Source organism: Xyrauchen texanus, chromosome 26, assembly GCF_025860055.1.
Source record: "Xyrauchen texanus isolate HMW12.3.18 chromosome 26, RBS_HiC_50CHRs, whole genome shotgun sequence".
Lineage (NCBI taxonomy): Eukaryota > Metazoa > Chordata > Actinopteri > Cypriniformes > Catostomidae > Xyrauchen > Xyrauchen texanus.
In genome coordinates, this window is record NC_068301.1 from 11801560 (window position 1) to 11820181 (window position 18622).

The 18622-nt window shown below is 42.6% G+C and overlaps 1 protein-coding gene across 1 annotated transcript in view; it reads right to left on the reverse strand.

Moving 5' to 3' along the window:
- Positions 1–18622, reverse strand: part of LOC127619477 (potassium voltage-gated channel subfamily H member 8-like) — a 76682-nt gene that overhangs the window by 20777 nt on the left and 37283 nt on the right. Inside the window, exons 7-8 of the mRNA XM_052092323.1 lie at positions 7664–7868; positions 3394–3612 (exon numbers count right to left, since the gene is read on the reverse strand). Coding sequence (XP_051948283.1) covers positions 3394–3612; positions 7664–7868 — 424 coding nt within the window. The remainder of the gene's footprint in view (positions 1–3393; positions 3613–7663; positions 7869–18622) is intronic.

The following is an 18622-nucleotide window of genomic DNA, read 5'->3' on the forward strand; positions in this document are numbered from 1 at the left end:
TAGTGTAAAGCTGACAATTTACACAAGGTTTATTTCTATTTCTTCTGCTCTAAACTTACTTCAAACTTACTTCACTGTCTGCTCGTATGAATGTAACACATCATATGAAAATGTTTCACCGCTGTTCAACTGCACTTTGGATCTCATCATTTATATGTATAAATGTTTTCCATCTGAAAGGACTAAATATTATATGAAACAAATGACAATAAAATGCAAAGTAATCTCTTCAGTAATCAAAATACTTTTTAACTGTATTCTAATTACCAATTATTTAAATTGTAACTTTAGTGGAATACAGTTAATTATATTTTGCATTTTAAATACGTAATCCCATTACATGTATTCTGTTACTCCCCAACACTGCCTATTATACAGCCAGCATTGATATTCTTGAACCAGGAGCAAATTCTCATGTGTCGATGCCCATACAATAATTAAAATGGGGTGGACATCGTGGAGGCTCGTGGGATCACTCGAACTGAAAATAATAGGGGCTTGTTCCCATTTCAAATGTCCTTGTGGACAAACTTACAAATCATATTCTTCAGGGTCTGTTTAAATCGTTTGACCAAGCCGTCAGTTTGGGGGTGGTAAATGCTGGTCTGAATCGATTTAATCCCCAATAATTTGTTCAGTTTGTGACACTTTATGTGACAAAATAGGTGACCTGATCAGTGAGGATTTCTTTCAGAATTCCCAATCGGGAGATTATTCCGAAGAATGCCGCCGCAAAATTTCACGCTGAATGTTGCGCAGAGGCACTGGTTACGGATATCGCATTGTGTAGTTCACCAGAACCAACAGAAAGTGATGCCCACGTCCGCTCTAATGGCCCGACGAGGTCCATGCCAATTCTTTCAAAGAGGACCTCGATCAACGGGAGGGGACGCATTGGTGTCCTTGGGGTGGCCGGCAGATTCACCAGCTGATATTCACGGCATGCCACACACCACCTGCAAACATCCCTGTGAATGCCCAGCCAATAGAAATGAGCCATTAGATGGTTCAGTGTATTTTCCTACCCTAAGTGACCTGCCATCGGATTATAATGAGGTGTCTGAAATAACATTTCCCAACAGCTCTTCAGTACCAACAAATGGGTTGTCTCCTCCTTTGTCTGAGTGTCCTGCGTCTCTCGATACAACCGATCCTTGATAATTGAAAAATACGGATATGCGAGTGCAATGTCTGGCTGGAGGTGTAACTGGTCCTATTCGCCCCGCTCCGAACGGGACTCGAACCGGGGTCTCCAGCGTGGGAGGCGGGTGCTCTAACAAGGAGGCTAAAGGCTACAGCCTCTAGCGTCAGTCGCTAGCTGGCTCCAGTTACAGAGGCATTGATCATCAATCACACTTACTTGGTCAAAGGTGTGCCTAAGGATCTCGTCTTGTGTCTGCTCCAAAGGGAAATCCACAGCAAGGAATACTCTAAGGGTTGGGGTAGCCGAGACCTCCCCCTATCTTACGTCCTCCTGACGTGGAGCTGACGCAGATGGCCCTGGCACCGCCTCCATCACACACCACACACCAATACACTTTGTTGCAGGACGCATCTACACATATTCCCTTCAATAAAGTAGTAAATGCCGGCCAATTCGTACCCAAGATCAGTGGATGGGAGAGGCAAGGAATAACTGCAGCCTCGACACTATGCTTTTGTCCCCGAAATTGAATAATGACCATCACTAAAAGGTCATTTTGAATATCCCTGTGCACCACACCTTACCTTCACCCACCGACTTGTATCCAAAGCCTCAAACTGAATCAAGCTTTAGTGAATGGAGGTTTGATTACAACCTGAATTAACCAAGGCTTGGTATGTACCCCCCTTAATCACAGGTATCCGGTACACTCCTGCTTGATCTGGGGTGGCCTGTTTCACATCGGGGATCCAGACTAGTGCCTCCACCTCCATTGTGGGGCATCAGTCCTGGAAATGCCGAAGTTCCCCACAGCTCCAACAGACCAGCACATACATCGTGCCCACACACACAGCAGCAGATTCACACATAGACATAGGTGGGTCCGGGGTCGCAGCTGACGACCCCTGCTGGTGTACCAGGCTCTGTAGCACCTTCCGGTCCTCTGCTTGAGCCTGGAGGAGCTCCTGGAACTACTGCAGAGACTGAAGTTGCGCTTGGTGGATGCTGGTGACGGTCTTGAATCGGCATGGACTGCATGACGGCAATTTTCTTCCTCCTAATTCCCAGGTTTTGGCACCACTGTGACATTTCTCTGGCTTTCTTGTGGAGGAAGCAAGGGCCGGATAAATTGTCCAACGTAAGACATAATTTTTTCACTTTTCAGTGTAAAATAAACATTTGCGTTTCAGCATAATATAAACTATGGCACTGCTGCGTGCGTCTCTCTCTCTCTCCTCCGGTGGTCTGGATTGCCCTTTTAAACCTCTCCAGCTCTCACAAAACAGCTGTTAGGGATCATTTCCCACAGGTGTCAATCCTTACTGCTCTTCCTCTTCAGGCCTCACTCTCCACAGTCTCCATGTTCCACATTGCTGGGCCATGCCGACATCACCACAAAGGGTTAAGATGGCATTCGTAAAAAAATTTTTTTTATAAAATGCTTACTTTGAAAAACAAAATCAACATGTCCAAGCAAATTAAAAGTTAGCTAAATATGGCCCATTCACATCACAGATATATATTGATATTAATATATATATGATATTAATTCATGTTTACTATCCCTTATAAATAAATAAATTGCTTAATTGTTCAAAGGGGGCAGAATGGCTTAATTGTTCGTTTAGTGCTGTAGTTGATAATATGATTGATGGTTTTCTTTTCTCAAATTAATTGTGACAATACGTACATACAGTATGTGTCCACATTACTTTTCATGTTGCAGTAATAATGCACTTTGAGGATCATGTTCTCTCTATGAACTTCATTGGTAATACACAGGTGGCGATTGAATGTGTACATACGGTTGGTGTGTGTAATTGGGTAATATTGTATGTTTGGGAAAGGGGTAGAAGTGCCCCATGGCAAAGGGTGACATTTTACAATATAAAGGCCATGAATTTTGAATGTGAACAGCTGGTGTCCTCATATCATCCCATTTAATGACAGACAAACATTAAAGCACATTTTATTGTAGGCCTGTGTTTTGAATTGTCCGTATCTTTATTTAATTAACTGTGCTGTTACTGCATACCTCATTTATAACCATAGAAATCCTTTTATTCTAATAATTTGTCTTGTACAACCAAACAGAAATGAAACTTAATTTTTGGTTTTAAATGAGTATAAAACATGCACAAACATTTTTGGACCATAAAATTGGTCTAAACTTGTCATACCCCTAAACATATTCAAATATATCTCCTAAATATCAACCTGTCTGCACACACACGCATATAAACACACACCTCCGATGAGCATGGTGCAGATGGAGAAGATCTTCTCTGTGTCTGTGTTGGCAGAGACGTTTCCAAAGCCCACGCTGGTCAGACTGCTGAGGGTGAAGTACAATGCAGCAATGTAGATGCTCCGTAAAGATGGTCCATTGCTTACTGTTCCGTTGACCACACCCGTACCCACCCCCTCGTATGGAGACTCTAACCGCTTCCCGAGCTCATGCAGCCACCCTAAGAGAGGGAGTAAAAGAAAGATTGAAAAATAACTAAAAAGCTCCAAATATTAAATGTGTTTGTGTATCAGTGTCCATATGGTGGACAGTTCTCTCGGATTGCAACAATGATACAACATAGTTCAGTGATAGTTCACCAATAGATGAAGATTATGTCATTATTTACTCACCCTCATGTTGTTTCAAACCAGCAAGACATTTGTGCTTCCATGGAACACAAAAGGAGATATTTTACTGAAAATTCACCCTGCTCTTTTATATACTACAATGAAAGCAGACAGTGACCAGGGGCTAACAAGATCAGAAAAGGACCAAAAAGCACCATAAAACCCACCATAAAAGTAGTCCTTAAAACTTTGGTGCCATTTTCCAAGTCTTCTGAAGCCATATGATAGCTTCATGTTTAATTTAAGTCATTATTCAAAGAAAATCTTGGCCTCCACCAAGATTGTGCATATTCAAACTTGGCACTTGAATGTGTGGCAAGCCAGGTTTAACATGAATGACATCAAAATGAATTTGCTTGTAGTGATGTGACATGCTTAAATTTGTGCAAGTGGCCCTGATTATTATATGTTTTCACTGTATGGAAAAAGCAGTGTTAACATTCTCAGTGTAAACATCTCCTTTAGTGTTCCACAAATGAAAGAAAGGCATACGGGTTGCAACAACATGAAGGTGAGTAACTGATGACAGAATTTTTTTTACTTCTGGTTTCATTTTACTATGATGTTGCAATCCCAAACATTTATACTGTAATAATCACTCACTAATATACACTAACAAAAAAGTAATGATATCTTTGTGTTTTTGGACACGTTACTATGGTCCCATGGTTATTTGGCCATGTACCATGGTAATACCGTGTTTTTTTGTAAGGGTGGTCTATAAATTTACTTGGGTACATGAAAGACAGAAAAGCACATCTTGTTATCTAATCTCACCAAATCATTTCTTCACTGACAGCAAATCGTCAATTACAATTGTTTTGAATCATTTCACACAAAAAACCTTGTGTTTGCAGATAAGGAAGTACCCGTCATTCTACAAGATCTAAATCAGGGTACCAGCAAGGAGATTCCAGTCCAGTGTTGCTATAGTAACTGCCCATCAGAGCAGGCTGGGGGTCAGTGGTCGAATGCCGAGGGAAAGAAACAGCTTTCCATCAACACTGATCAGGGATCAGGTAGTGGATATGCTTGTACTTTTACAGCGGTCCCTGATCACGGACCATAGAGCAGCACAGTGGGCCTAATTACAGCCCCCATCCTAAAGACGAGAGGGAGAGGCCTGCGGCACGCTGTCAGGGTGACTGGTTTGTTGCTGTTCACTCTTCACTCACTTTTACACTTTGTCTGCCTCACATGGCTGCCTGCTGCTTAATGCATTCGTCGTATCCTTTCTATCTTCCTATTCTTCCACTATCACTGTCTACAACACATTTAACAGTGTCAGCCTTATCTCTCTTCTCTACAACTATACATTCTGCTTTCCTATTGTCGTTTAAAGGGATAGTTCACCAAAAATAAAAGCTCTTTAATCATTTATGCACCAAATCCGAATGACTTTCTTCAGTCACCAATCACTTTCATTGCATGGAAACTAAGTCACAACAAAGATCTGCTTTTGTGCTCTACGGAGGAAAAAATGTTATATGGGTTAGGAAAAACATGCGGGTGAGTGAATGATGACTTGAATATTCATTTTGGGTGAACTATCACTAATGTCTTCATCCCTCTGCATCTTTCTTTTGGCTCAGAATGCATCAGATTAAATCCATCCCTGTCTATAATACAATTTTAAAAAATCCATTCCAAGCTGATATTTCTTGAAGACTTTCATTAGGAATCTATCAAACCAAATTACACTGCGATTAAAATAGAGAGACTCAAAGTTATGTTTAATCTCATAACACAGATACATGTTTGTTTCAAATGAAGTAACGGCTCGATTAGAGCTTTCAACTAGTTTAATATGCAGATAAAGTACAAATTAGTGTGAAAAAAACAGATTATGTGAATTTGTGTTTAATCGCACACACTTAGCTTGTGTACATATGTTCACAATCCGTCTGTAAATACAGACACATATTTCAGGGACTCTTCCATTATTAGGTAAAGATGGATGTCTGTGTTTGTTTTTTCTGTGTATTTGTCATATGTCCCAGTCTAAAAAACAAGTTATGTCTTGTCTTTTCAGTAGCTTGTCTTCTTTTATATGTTGAAATGACAAGTTACTGACTAGCATCTTTTGTGCTATGGATGTTGTTAGATATAAAGTATATGTGAACAGAAATAAAGTGGCCCTAAAAAGTATTTAAACCTTCATTTAAAAATGTATGAATGTCATTGGATTAGTTAATAATCTATCAAGCCAAGTGGTATTTTGATATACTGCTCAAAATAAAGACAAAAAGTTTTTGGACACTTTAAGACGCATATGTCCATAGTTAATGGGATGAACTTCACCTTATACACTCACCTAAAGGATTATTAGGAACACCATACTAATACTGTGTTTGACCCCCTTTCGCCTTCAGAACTGCCTTAAATCTACGTGGCATTGATTCAACAAGGTGCTGAAAGCATTCTTTAGAAATGTTGGCCCATATTGACAGGATAGCATCTTGCAGTTGATGGAGATTTGTGGGATGCACATCCAATGCACGAAGCTCCCGTTCCACCACATCCCAAAGATGCTCATTGTCATGTTCAAGAAACCAATTTGAAATGATTCGAGCTTTGTGACATGGTGCATTATCCTGCTGGAAGTAGCCATCAGAGGATGGGTACATGGTTTCCATAAAGGGATGGACATGGTCAGAAACAATGCTCAGGTTGGCCGTGGCATTTAAACGATGCCCAATTGGCATTAAGGGGCCTAAAGTGTGCCAAGAAAACATCCCCCACACCATTACACCACCACCACCAGCCTGACAAGGCATGATGGATCCATGTTCTCATTCTGTTTACGCCAAATTCTGACTCTACCATCTGAATGTCTCAACAGAAATCGAGACTCATCAGACCAGGCAACATTTTTCCAGTCTTCAACTGTCCAATTTTGGTGAGCTCTTGCAAATTGTAGCCTCTTTTTCCTATTTGTAGTGGAGATGAGTGGTACCGGTGGGGTCTTCTGCTGTTGTAGCCCATCCGCCTCAAGGTTGTGCGTGTTGTGGCTTCACAAATGCTTTGCTGCATACCTCGGTTGTAACGAGTGGTTATTTCAGGCAAAGTTGCTCTTCTATCAGCTTGAATCAGTCGGCCCATTCTCCTCTGACCTCTAGCATCAACAAGGCATTTTCAGCCCACAGGACTGCCGCATACTGGATGTTTTTCCTTTTCACACCATTTATTCTTTGTAAACCCTAGAAATTATTGTGTGTGAAAATCCCAGTAACTGAGCAGATTGTGAAATACTCAGACCGGCCCGTCTGGCACCAACAACCATGCCATGCTCAAAATTGCTTAAATCACCTTTCTTTCCCATTCTGACATTCAGTTTGGAGTTCAGGAGATTGTCTTGACCAGGACCACACCCCTAAATGCATTGAAGCAACTGCCATGTGATTGGTTGATTAGATAATTGCATTAATGAGAAATTGAACAGGTGTTCCTAATAATCCTTTAGGTGAGTGTGTATATATATATATATATATATATATATATATATATATATATATATATATATATATATATATATATATATATGCTGTATATATGGTTAATCTGCTAAGACACCTGTGTGAATTTGAAGGGAACTGATTTCATACATCCACTAATGACATTGGGACCAGTTGTTTAAAAGTAATTGCAAAAATGCAAAAACAATTCAGAAAAGCAAAAGATATTTTAGGAAGTGCTCTAGCATCATTAATTAAAAAATCCAGATGCCACTTTTTTATATTTTGTCATCTAACACATTTACATTCAAACATATTTGTTTTTAGTCCACTTTATTGTCTAAATACTGTGGTGGCACTGTATATATGTAAGTGTGCACAGATGTGTATAAGCCTCTGTGAATGTGCACATAAATAACTATCTCACCTATATCCCAGCTATCTGCATTGCTCTCCACCTCTTTCTTGCCAATTATGTACCAGATGCAGGCCATCCAGTGACCCAGCAGGGCAAACATGGACATGAGCAGGGTCAGCACCACCGTGCTGTGCTGAGAGTAGCGGTCCATCTTCTGCAGCAGACGTAGAAGTCTCAGCAAGCGTACAGTCTTCAGCAGGTGGACCATTGACACCTGGCAGAGACAAGATGGCATTAACCGTTGAGGATTTGCTGACAGTTTGTATGCATGTTGGAGTATTGTGAAGAACGCGTGACTGTTAGTTCAATGAAAATGTATTGTCAATCTTATATGACGCATAGAAAAAATATAAATATGGTTGGAACCACAATGTACCATAAGATGAAATGGAAGTGGGTCATTATCACAAAATAAGCCCTAACAGGGTGATCAGGACACAACATGGAGGAGAGTGGCATTTAGCCTGTTTGAAAGAACAATAGCAAAAGCACACTTTAAACAAAAACATTTCCATGAAATTCTAATGAAATCCATACATTTTATGTGTGTCTTCAGTATCCAAATACTTTTTGGGGCAACTGTTCAGTGGTATTGTATTGGTAATTTTTGCAAGTGAATATATAGGGAAAACATACAATACAACAGTTAGTAAGATAATAGTCTTTATAGCAGATGTTTAGAGGTCATGGTCATGTCTTGGGTAATGGTTTAGAGTGCATGAATGAGAACTCAGGCAGACCTGGGATTTAAAATGGTTTTAGAGAGCATCATTAACTGAAAGGCGTTTGGGAAAATGATGGTGACATAACTCAAATGTCTTTATTTTTCTCCCTCCTTTCTCTGTCTCACTCATGCAGATCCACAAATTGTGAGGTGAAAGTAAATAGTCAAGACATATTTATTTGTATAGTGCCTTTCACAACACACATCGTTTCAAAGAAGCTACAGAAAATCATGTATAAACAGAAGATAAAACTGTAATATCTATAAAGTCTTAGAGTCATCATTGCATAGTTTGATTAAATACAATTGTGAACTGTGTATAAAAAATTTGTAATAATTGTATTTAGAAACTCAGTGAGCAACTGAAGGCCAAAGTTTTTGAAGGCAAAGGTTTACAAGACTGTAAACCGGGACATTATTAACTTCACATTATGACATATAAAAACATAAAAAAAAAAGGCACTTGTAAAGAAAATAGGTTGCCCAGATATTTGTATCTGATATTTGGAGCGCATTTGGGAAAATTCTTGCTAACTTTGGAGTGATTTGGGCATTTGTTGCTCTCATGTAACAGCCGAGTGGGCCTGAATCACTGAACATTCACTTGACTGTCCGAGGAAATTGTTATTTCTTTTTGCGCTGGTTTCGCCTAGTAGCTTGAGTTTGATTTGTGGAATAACACTCCTTCGGGACAGTATGTGGATGAATCTGCACATTCTTTTTGCTTATGTCTCCTATTGGATGGAGTTTGTTTTGTGGAATATTTCTTGCAAATCATTAGAGTGATTAGGGCATGTGTTACACTCATGTAACAGCCAAATGGGCCGAATCACTGAACATTTGTTTGACTGCCCAAGGAAACTGAATGGCCTTTTTTTTGTGATGGTTCCGCCTAGCAGCTGGAGTTTGTTTTGGGGAGGAAAACACCTTCGGGACAGTTATGTGGATGAATCTACAGTACACACTCTTGGTGCGTATGCCTCAAATTGGCTGGAGTTTAGATCATTTTCTGTTGTATAATTCTGTCTCACAAAATTGGTATAGAAACACGGGACTTGAGCAATCCGACTGCAATGTTGTCATGGGGGCTCTCTTAGGCATACATGGACTGTTTGAGTTTAATGGGATGGACGCCGGTTGCCGCTGTCGTGTGCGGGGTTAATGTGCACGTTTCTCTTTTTTCTGTTTTTTTTTTTATTCTTTGGGAAGTTCTGAGTTTGTTTGTTGCTCTAATGTTGGAATGTGGTCTTTATAATTTTGTTTTTGACACGGTCTATTTTTTCTAATACGTCAAAATGCCAAATGTTAATATGAGTGGATTGTCTCTCTCCACGTGGAATGGGTTGGGGCACCCCATAAAAAGAAGGAAAGTGTAGAGCGGAGGAGGGCAAGGTCAGCCTGGAACGACGCACTCAGCCTGATGGGGCGTGCGAGGGATAAAGGTGGCTGGTGACGATGGTTCTCGAGAGAGAGAATTACGAGCAGCTGCACTGTGTGTGTTTGTGTCTGTCTTTTTATTTAACTAAATATTATTTATATTGTTAAAACGGTTCTCGCCTCCTTCTTTCCCTTTAACCCCCTTACACTGGTGCTGAAACCCAGGAAGGGGGAGGGATGCCAGAGTCCTCCTACGGCTCCGCCCCCAGAGCCTCCTACGGCTCCGCCCCAGAGCCTCCTACGGCTCCGCCTCCCGAGCACCCCTCCAGAGCCTCCTACGGCGCCATCTCCCTCGGCCTGCCTCCAGACCCTCCTACGGCTCCACCTCCCTCGGCTCTGCCTCCAGAGCCTCCTACGACTCCGCCTCCAGAGCCTTCCAGGTCTTCGCCTCTAGAGCCTCCTATGGCGCTACCTCCCTCGGCTCCGCCTCCAGAGCCTTCCAGGTCCCCGCCTATAAAGTCTCCTACGGCGCCGCCTTCCTCGGCCCAGCCTCCAGAGCCCCCAGGGCTTTCCATGGTTCTGCCTCCCTTGGCTCTGCCTCCTGGGCCTCTCCCAGCTCCGCCTCCTGAGCCTCCAGAACCTCCCTCAGCTCCGCCTCCTGAGCCTCCAGAGCCTCTCTCAGCTCCGCCTCCCGAGCCTCCAGAGCCTCTCTCAGCTCCGCCTCCCGAGCCTCCAGAGCTTCCCTCAGCTCCGCCTCCTGATCCTCCAGAACCTCCTTCAGTTCCACCTCCTGGGCCTCCCTCAGCTCCGCCTCCTGAGCCTCCAGGGCCTCCCTCAGCTCCGCCTCCTGAGCCTCCAGGGCCTCCCTCAGCTCCACCTCCTGATCCTCCAGAACCTCCCTCAGCTCCGCCTCCCTCAGCTCCGCCTCCAGAACCTCCTTCAGTTCCGCCTCCAGAACCTCCTTCAGTTCCGCCTCCTGAGCCTCCCTCAGCTCCGCCTCCGGAGCCTTCTACGACATGGTCTCCTGAGCAGTCCACGGCTCCGCCCTCGGAGTTCCCCATGGCTGTGGTCCTGAGGCCGCCTCCCAGGCCTCCTGAACCTGTCTTTGCTCCGTGGCCAGCTCCCAGGCCACCTGATCCAGTCCTCTTGTGGCCACCTTGGACTGCCTGTCTGCTCCCTGTGCCTCCTTGGTCTGTCTGTTTGCCCCTTGTCCCCTCTTTGGCGAGGAATTGTTTTTGTTTTTGAGGAGCGTCTGGAAGCCGCTCCTTTGAGGGGGGGTTATGTCACGATTCCCTTGTTGTCTGCCCTGGGTTTCACTTGTCTTTGTCCAAAACTACACTTCCCATGATCCCCGGCCCTCATCACTGCCAGCCCTGTGTCATTGTGCTCACCTGATTGTAGTTTGTCATCATCATGTCTCCAGTGTATATAAACCCTGTTTGTTCTCCATTCCCTTGTCGATCGTTGATGTTTGTGGACGCCTGTTTCCGTGCTCGTTCTATGTTTATCCTGCCTGTTCAACCTTTCTATGTTTTCCGTGTTCTTGTTTTATTTCCCCATTGCGGGTATTTCCTTTGTTCTGGTTTTGTCTGTTTAGTTTTCACCGTTTCTAATAAAGTAACACTGCCTATAGATCCTCACTCCAAGTCTGCCTTCATCTGCACTCGTAACAGTTTGATATGGTAGAATGGGATTATCTTTTTAAGATTTTGGAAATATACGTGTTCGGGAATACTTCTATTGGATGGATTAAGTCACTTTTTAGGCACCAGGTAGCGGCGGTACAAACAAATGGATTAATTTCAGATTATTTTACTCTGGATTTTTTATTTTACCTCTCTCCCCATTACTGTTTTGCCTTGCCATGGAACCATTAACAGCCGGGATAAGAAAGGAGGATAATTTTCCAGGGGTGATGGCGGGAGGTGTGGCGCATAAGCTTCTGCTTTACGCAGATAATATTTTATTATTCATTTCTGACCCTTCTGATGCCTTGCCTCCACAGAATTAATACAGGGTTTCTGCAGGTATCATCAAATCTAATTTAATGCGTTTTTGAAAAATGTTAATGCCATACACGACCCATGACTAACCACGTATAGGCCTATATATATATATCAACATTTTTCAATTCATTGCATATGTCCTTGTATCTGTAGATTTTGTAATCATTTGAGCCATGAGTGTGTTAGATTTGTTTTTGGCCTGCTCAGCTAGTTGATCAACATCATTCTGAAGGCTGGCGCTCATCTACGTCAACACCTCGCTTTTCTTTTTCAGTTCTTCCAGCTCATCTTCCAAAGCTTTTCTCTTAAGTCCACACATGGCATCCACTCTCTTCCTCCTCTCTTCATCAAGGTAGATCCTGTATCTGGTCCAATAGTTCACAGTGGTCATAGACTTGCCTCTGGGCCTCAACAGTTTCTTCTTTTATGTTGCAAGTATCTACTTCCCTGTTCATACTAATGGAAAGGAGATGCTCCAGGTAATAATAGGTGCACACATTCCTAAGAATAGAAATAAATAAATGATTTGACCACAAAAAGAAAAACTGATGTGTTTGGTTATTATAGAGTGAATTTGCTCCTATAATTAAAAAAATAGCTTTTTAAAGCACTATCTAAAAGCAATAAGATTCACTGAGGTATGTATGATTATGTATTCTAGATTTGCAATAAAATCACGGAATACTATATGCACTAATCAATACAAAGAGCACTGTAATACTTATGTATAAAACCTGTATCTTCATACTTAATTCATCCAAATACAAATCCATAAACAAATACTATACTTACTTTGCAATGATGCAGCAGATCCTCGGTCTTTGAATGTCCATGAACTGTGATCCAAGATAACGGGACTGGAGACAACCAGCCTCCCAAAATCAAACATGAACATCTAGTTGTTTATTTTTTGTTGACTGGCTGAAACTCTCCTTAAATATCAACATACATTTTCCTGCATTGTAGATCGCAGAAATCAGTTTATTTTTTAAATATGGGGCAAGTCCACATTTTAAAATGTAACTGGTTTTGTCCGATACACAGGTGAAAGATTTGGCTATTTGCGAATCAGGAAACATTCCCTGGAACAACTCAGAAACACCTTAATTTGATGCTTATGAGTGGTGCTGCACGCTCTGGTGTCTGAACAGTGTTCAGACATCAGAGGACCTCTGCCTGCAGCGTCGCATTCGAACCAAATGCTGTTCGAAGGTCGATCGATTTTCCTTCGGTAGTGGCTCAGCTGGAAGTGGTGGTCTCTACAGCAGCAGTTGTGGTGGTAGTAGTAGTTGCTGAAGAGGTTACTTTGTCGGTCACGGCACAGTAACTAGAGATAATTAATTGCTGTCTGCCTTTTACAGAAGATTTTTTGGCCATATGACTGCATATGAGATTTAATTCCATGTTGACAACCAAAGGACTGCAACCATGTCCTAAATTCTTTGTCTTCCAGCCACTTTTGCTGGAATTTGCACTTACCCATTTCTTTGCGACTTTACTAAATTTACGTTCTCTGTTCTAACTCCTCCAGGTCCCAGCCCGCCACTGTCCAAACATCCGCCGTTACGGCAATTTTGCACCGGCCGGAGGCAATTACCAAACTGGTTCCATGTGTTTATCACACCAATTAACATATTTTTGCAACAGCAAATCGAAGTTATTAATTATGAAGGTTATATTCAAAATAAAATTGTAATAGTTTCAAAACTATCTACATTTTTAATGCTTGTACGAATAGCATTTTAATGCCATTTAAGGCCATAATTTTCACAAAATCCTTTTAATGTCTTTTAATGCTTTTCAATGCCCTATGGAAACCCTGTAATAATTCCTTTTCTAAATTTTCAGGATACAGATAATTGGTCTAAATCTTAAGTTTTGGCACTGACAGCATACTGCCCGATAACTGCTTTTCAGCCAGGTGCCTTTCAGTGGCCCAAACAGGGCATTAAGTTTTTGGGTATTCTATTGCCAGCAAATTTGTGTGATATAGTTAGTTAATTTTGACCCTTTAATAAAAAAGTTTTTCGAGCGATGTGGGCAGGTGGGCTTAAATACATTTATTGATGATTGGGCAGGTTAATGTTATTAAAATGAATTGTATTCCAAAATTCAACTACCTGCTATAGTCTCTCCCTATAGATGTCCCCCTCTCTTATTTCAAGCAATTTGATTGGACAAGAAGAAACTGTGTCAAGAATTTGTTGTGTCAAGTTACTGATCGGTGCATGCATGTTTTTGGGTCATTTTAGAATCAATAATAGTATTTTTTGTTTAAGTTACTTTTTTTGGACAATGCACATTGTTTCTTTCTGTATCTAAACTGCATTGCATGTTTTCTTTTGTGCAAATACACCTTTAACATTTCTTGGTTCACTTGGTTTTTCAGAACATTTTAACCAAATGCTTTCAAAAAGTTGTGGGGACAAAATCAGCCATTTCAAAAAGTGGTGGGGACATGTCCCCAGCGTCCCCAGTGTCCCCAGTGTAAATGACACCTATGGGTTTACTACACTCTGTGACCTATATGAGCGCGGAGTGTCAACATTTTGGGATTCCCAGATCTCAGTTCTTTAGATATTTACAGCTGCGCCACCTGCTCTGTACTATTTTGGGGAGTAGCATTTACCTAAAGCGGCAGAGACTCTGGGAGTGGTGATTACTGCTTTTGGAAAAGGTCATGATGCATCAGTGTATTACAGAGCTTCAACTTCTCTCAAAAGATTCTGGGAGAAAGATTTAAACTTGGTATAGGAGGAGGGAGAGTGGGCTAGGATTCTAAAAAACATCAAGTCTGCATATAGAGACGCAAGTGTGAGCCTTAAGCAATTCAAGATTTTACATTGATTCGATTGGACCCCTGTAGATTATATAGGCTTGATATTTAAGACACCCACCTGCTGGTGATGCCAATCAGAGAATGGAGACATAACCCATGTCTTTTGGGGGGGGGGGGTGTTAAGATCCACAAGTTTTGGTCGAAGGTTCAGAGTTTTGTGTGTGATGCATTGGGCACTCGGGTTTCATTTTGCCCCAGACTCTGTATAGAGGGCAATGGGGCAGTCATCGATGTTGATAATAGACACATAAAGAGTTGGGTCCTAAGCAGTGTCATGATCACCAGACAAATTCTGTTAAGGTGTTGGAAGTCGGATGGACCGCCCTCATTTCAGGAGTGGTGCTCGGAGATGGGGAGGGTGGCAGCCTTTGAAGAACGGTGTTATATCCTTAGTAAGAAAGAATGAAGGAGATTCTTAAATAAGGAATTCTTTAATGAACAGTATCAGTAGCCAACTAGTACAGCACAGATAGTAAGTAGCTTGTGCAACGCTTCACTTCTCTTATTCCCCTATTCTCAATATTCACATGTCACGAACCTCTACCGCCACCTACTGTCCAGTATGCACAGAAGAACACAACATATTCACCCATCACTTAAAGCAACCTGTCTACACAGATATTTAAGAACAAAAGGAAACTCCATAACAAAGTTACCAAATTACCAAAGCATTCACTTGGTTATGTAACATAATTACTTAACTCAATCATGCTAAAGAACAAAAATAAGTTTTACTAAAATTCTAAGAATGTAGCATTCATATTAAAATGAACAACAAGATGACTTAATGAATTACTCATCCTTATATAGTCACGCAATGCAAGGTGACTAAGTAACACAGTCTTCCAGCCAACGAGGAGGTCGTCTCACACGGGTAGACACCCTTTGAAGAGTTTCGGGAACTTGAGGCGCCAGAGGAGGATGAAACTGAAATGACAAGTCCACAGCATCCATGTCAGTAGTCTCCGAAACAGGTGCAACAGAACGAGCCAGGTGGGAAGCATGCCAGTTCTTCCCATCTGATAACAGGTAAGTACACGCACCCAGTTTACGCACAATTTGACGTGGGTTGGAAAACCTCGGATGTGCTTTCGGAACATGAGTTGGAATGCGTACATGCACCCAATCTCCCACTTTGAAATCAGGAGTGCGAGCTACACGTCTGGAGTCAGTGTATGCTTTCATTTTCTTTTGTTTCAAAGAAACTCGCAGCAGAAGCGCAGGCGCATCCTGACGCATTGTGAGAGGAGGAAGAACATTAAGATGCGTTCGCATCCTTCTGCCATGAAGCAACTCAAATGGGGATAGTCCTGTGGCAGAATGTGGTGTAGCACGATACACTTGGAGAAATTCCGTGACTGCAGGTTTCCACGGCTTAGCTTCCAGAACAGCAGACTGAATAAAGCCTTTCAACACGCGATGAAATCGTTCGACAGCTCCATTCGCGGCAGGGTGGTACAAAGAAGTACGTATGTGTTGAATGTTTCTCTCTTTTAGGAACATAGCAAATTCTGCTGACGTAAATTGCATTCTATTATCAGACACGAGAGTACATGGATTCCCGTATCTACTAAACACTGATGACAAGAAGGTGGTAACATTGCGAGTAGTGATGGAAGCGGTGAAAGCGACTTCAGGCCACTTACTGTGATAATCAATCAATGTCAGCGCATAACGACAGTCCCATACAGCGGTTTCAAATGGACCAACCACATCTATAGCTACCTTTTCCCATGGTACAGACGGAAAAGGCACTGGCTGCAGCGGCGCAGCAGAGGTGTTGGCAGTCTTGTCAGAGGACAGACACATTTGACAGGTCTGTATATGCTCTTTAACCAGACAATCTAGGCCTGACGACCAGTAGTGTTCACGAAGGCGCTGTTTTGTGCGTACAATTCCCTGGTGGCCTTCATGAGCTAACCTCACCAATGTGTGCCTCAGCGCGACAGGTACAACCAGACGTGATCCTCTGAACACATAATCGCACACTCAGTTCGTCACGTAGTTTGAAGTAAGGACGTAGCATATTATCCACAGAAGTTGAAGAGGAAGGCCAACCGCGAGCAATTTGTGTGCGTAATGCACTCAGTTCAGAGCACGTCGCGGAAGCAGAAGCAAACTCAGCAGGTGACAGAGCTGACATTGCAGGAGACATAAACGCCACAAACTCAGGTTCAGCATCCATGCAGTCTTCATCCGAAGCAGGTAAAGGCAGATGAGACAGACAGTCAGCAGTGCAATTTTGAGCCCCAGGCCGGTACATCACATCATAGTTAAAGCACAGTAACCGCGCTGCCCAGCGCAATCACGCATTCGGCGCGATCAGTACCTTTGGATGAGAGGAGCACAGTTAGCAGCTTGGTGGTCCGTCCGCGGGAGGAATTCACGACCCCACAAGTAGGTTAGCCACTTTTCAACGGCCCATACACATGCAAGTGCTTCCTTTTCAATAGTTGAGTACTTGCGTTCAGCAGGTGACAATGTCCGGGACGCAAAAGCGACAATGCGCTCAGTCTTGTTCTCATGAACTTGAGCAAGAACAGCACCCAGACCATAGTCAGAGGCATCTGTAGATACCAACGTAGGCAAATCTGGGTCGAACAATGAAAGTGCAGGACTGTCAATGAGCAACTTTTTTACAGCATCAAAGCATTGCTGAGCTTCCTCCGACCAGACAAAATCTGAGTCCTGCCTGATGCACGCATGCAGAGGCTCAACTACAGTGGCAAAGTTAGGAATAAACTTATTGTACCACGATAGTAGCCCGATGAAAGAACGGAGTTGAGAAGCATCTTTTGGAGCTGGTGCATGAAGAATGGCAGAAAGGTGATCCTCATCAGGTTGAATTCCTTGCGCGTTCACCATATGACCCAGAAAGCGCAGACTGGTTTTGTTAAACTGACATTTCAATTGATTCAGCTTCAGTCCAGCATCTTGTAAGCGCTGAATAACGGCTTTAAGCATGTGATCGTGTTCAGTTTGCGTCTGTCCCCAGAGAATAATATCATCAAGGTAATTGGCAACATTTGGAAGTCCCTGCAAAACTGTTGCCAACATTTTCTGAAAAGCATAAGGTGCTGAAGCAAGTCCGTACGGTACGCGGCAAAATCTGAAAAGTCCTTCGTGAGTAATGAAGGCGGTCAGATCGCGGCTCTCCTCATGTAAGGGCAACTGAAAATAAGCACTCTCCAAATCAATAGTGGAAAATACAGGCGCTCCCTTAACAAAGACAACAATTCATCAATGTGTGGTAGTGGGTAGCTATCCGTAACTACAGCCTTGTTGGGTTCTCGCAGATCCACGCACATCCGAATGGCACCCGACTTTTTCTGTACTACCACAATCGGGGAGACCCACGGTGAAGCGTCCACTCTCTCAATAATGTCAGACTCGAGAAGGTGCTGAATTTCCTCACTGACTGCGGCTCTAACAGACAACGGTAAGCGACGAAGTTTCTGGCCCACAGGAGCAACAGCTGGAGAAGTCTTTACTTTGTGAACAAAGCCTTTTGCACATCCCAAAGCAGAAGGCGTCAACGCAGACAATCGCAGCACAGGAGTTGAAGACTGCTCTGGCAAAATTGAATTTCCTTCAAACCGGAGACGTAACCCATTAATAAGATCCATGCCGAGCAGAGCTGTGCCAGATTCCACCACGAAGAATGACGTAGAGCAGGTTATGTCATCCTTAGAGACAGTGACAGGTAAGCAGCCAAGTACAGGAATCGGAGCATGAGAATATGTCACTAGTTTCAATGAAGGTGGCAGCAAAGCGTCTTCCTTGAAGTGTGTGTCATACACAATTTTCGGCAAGATAGAAACAGATGACCCAGAATCCACGATAAGCTCAATAGGCACAGACGTAGTTGCAGTTGCAATAACAGCAGTGCACCGAATTTTATCCGTTAGTGAGTCATGCATATAAAGAATCTGAACTTCAGGCAAGTCAATTTCACGCACTGAGCAAGCTTGTCCCGAACGACACACCCGCGAATAATGTCCCATCTTTTGACAGTTATTACA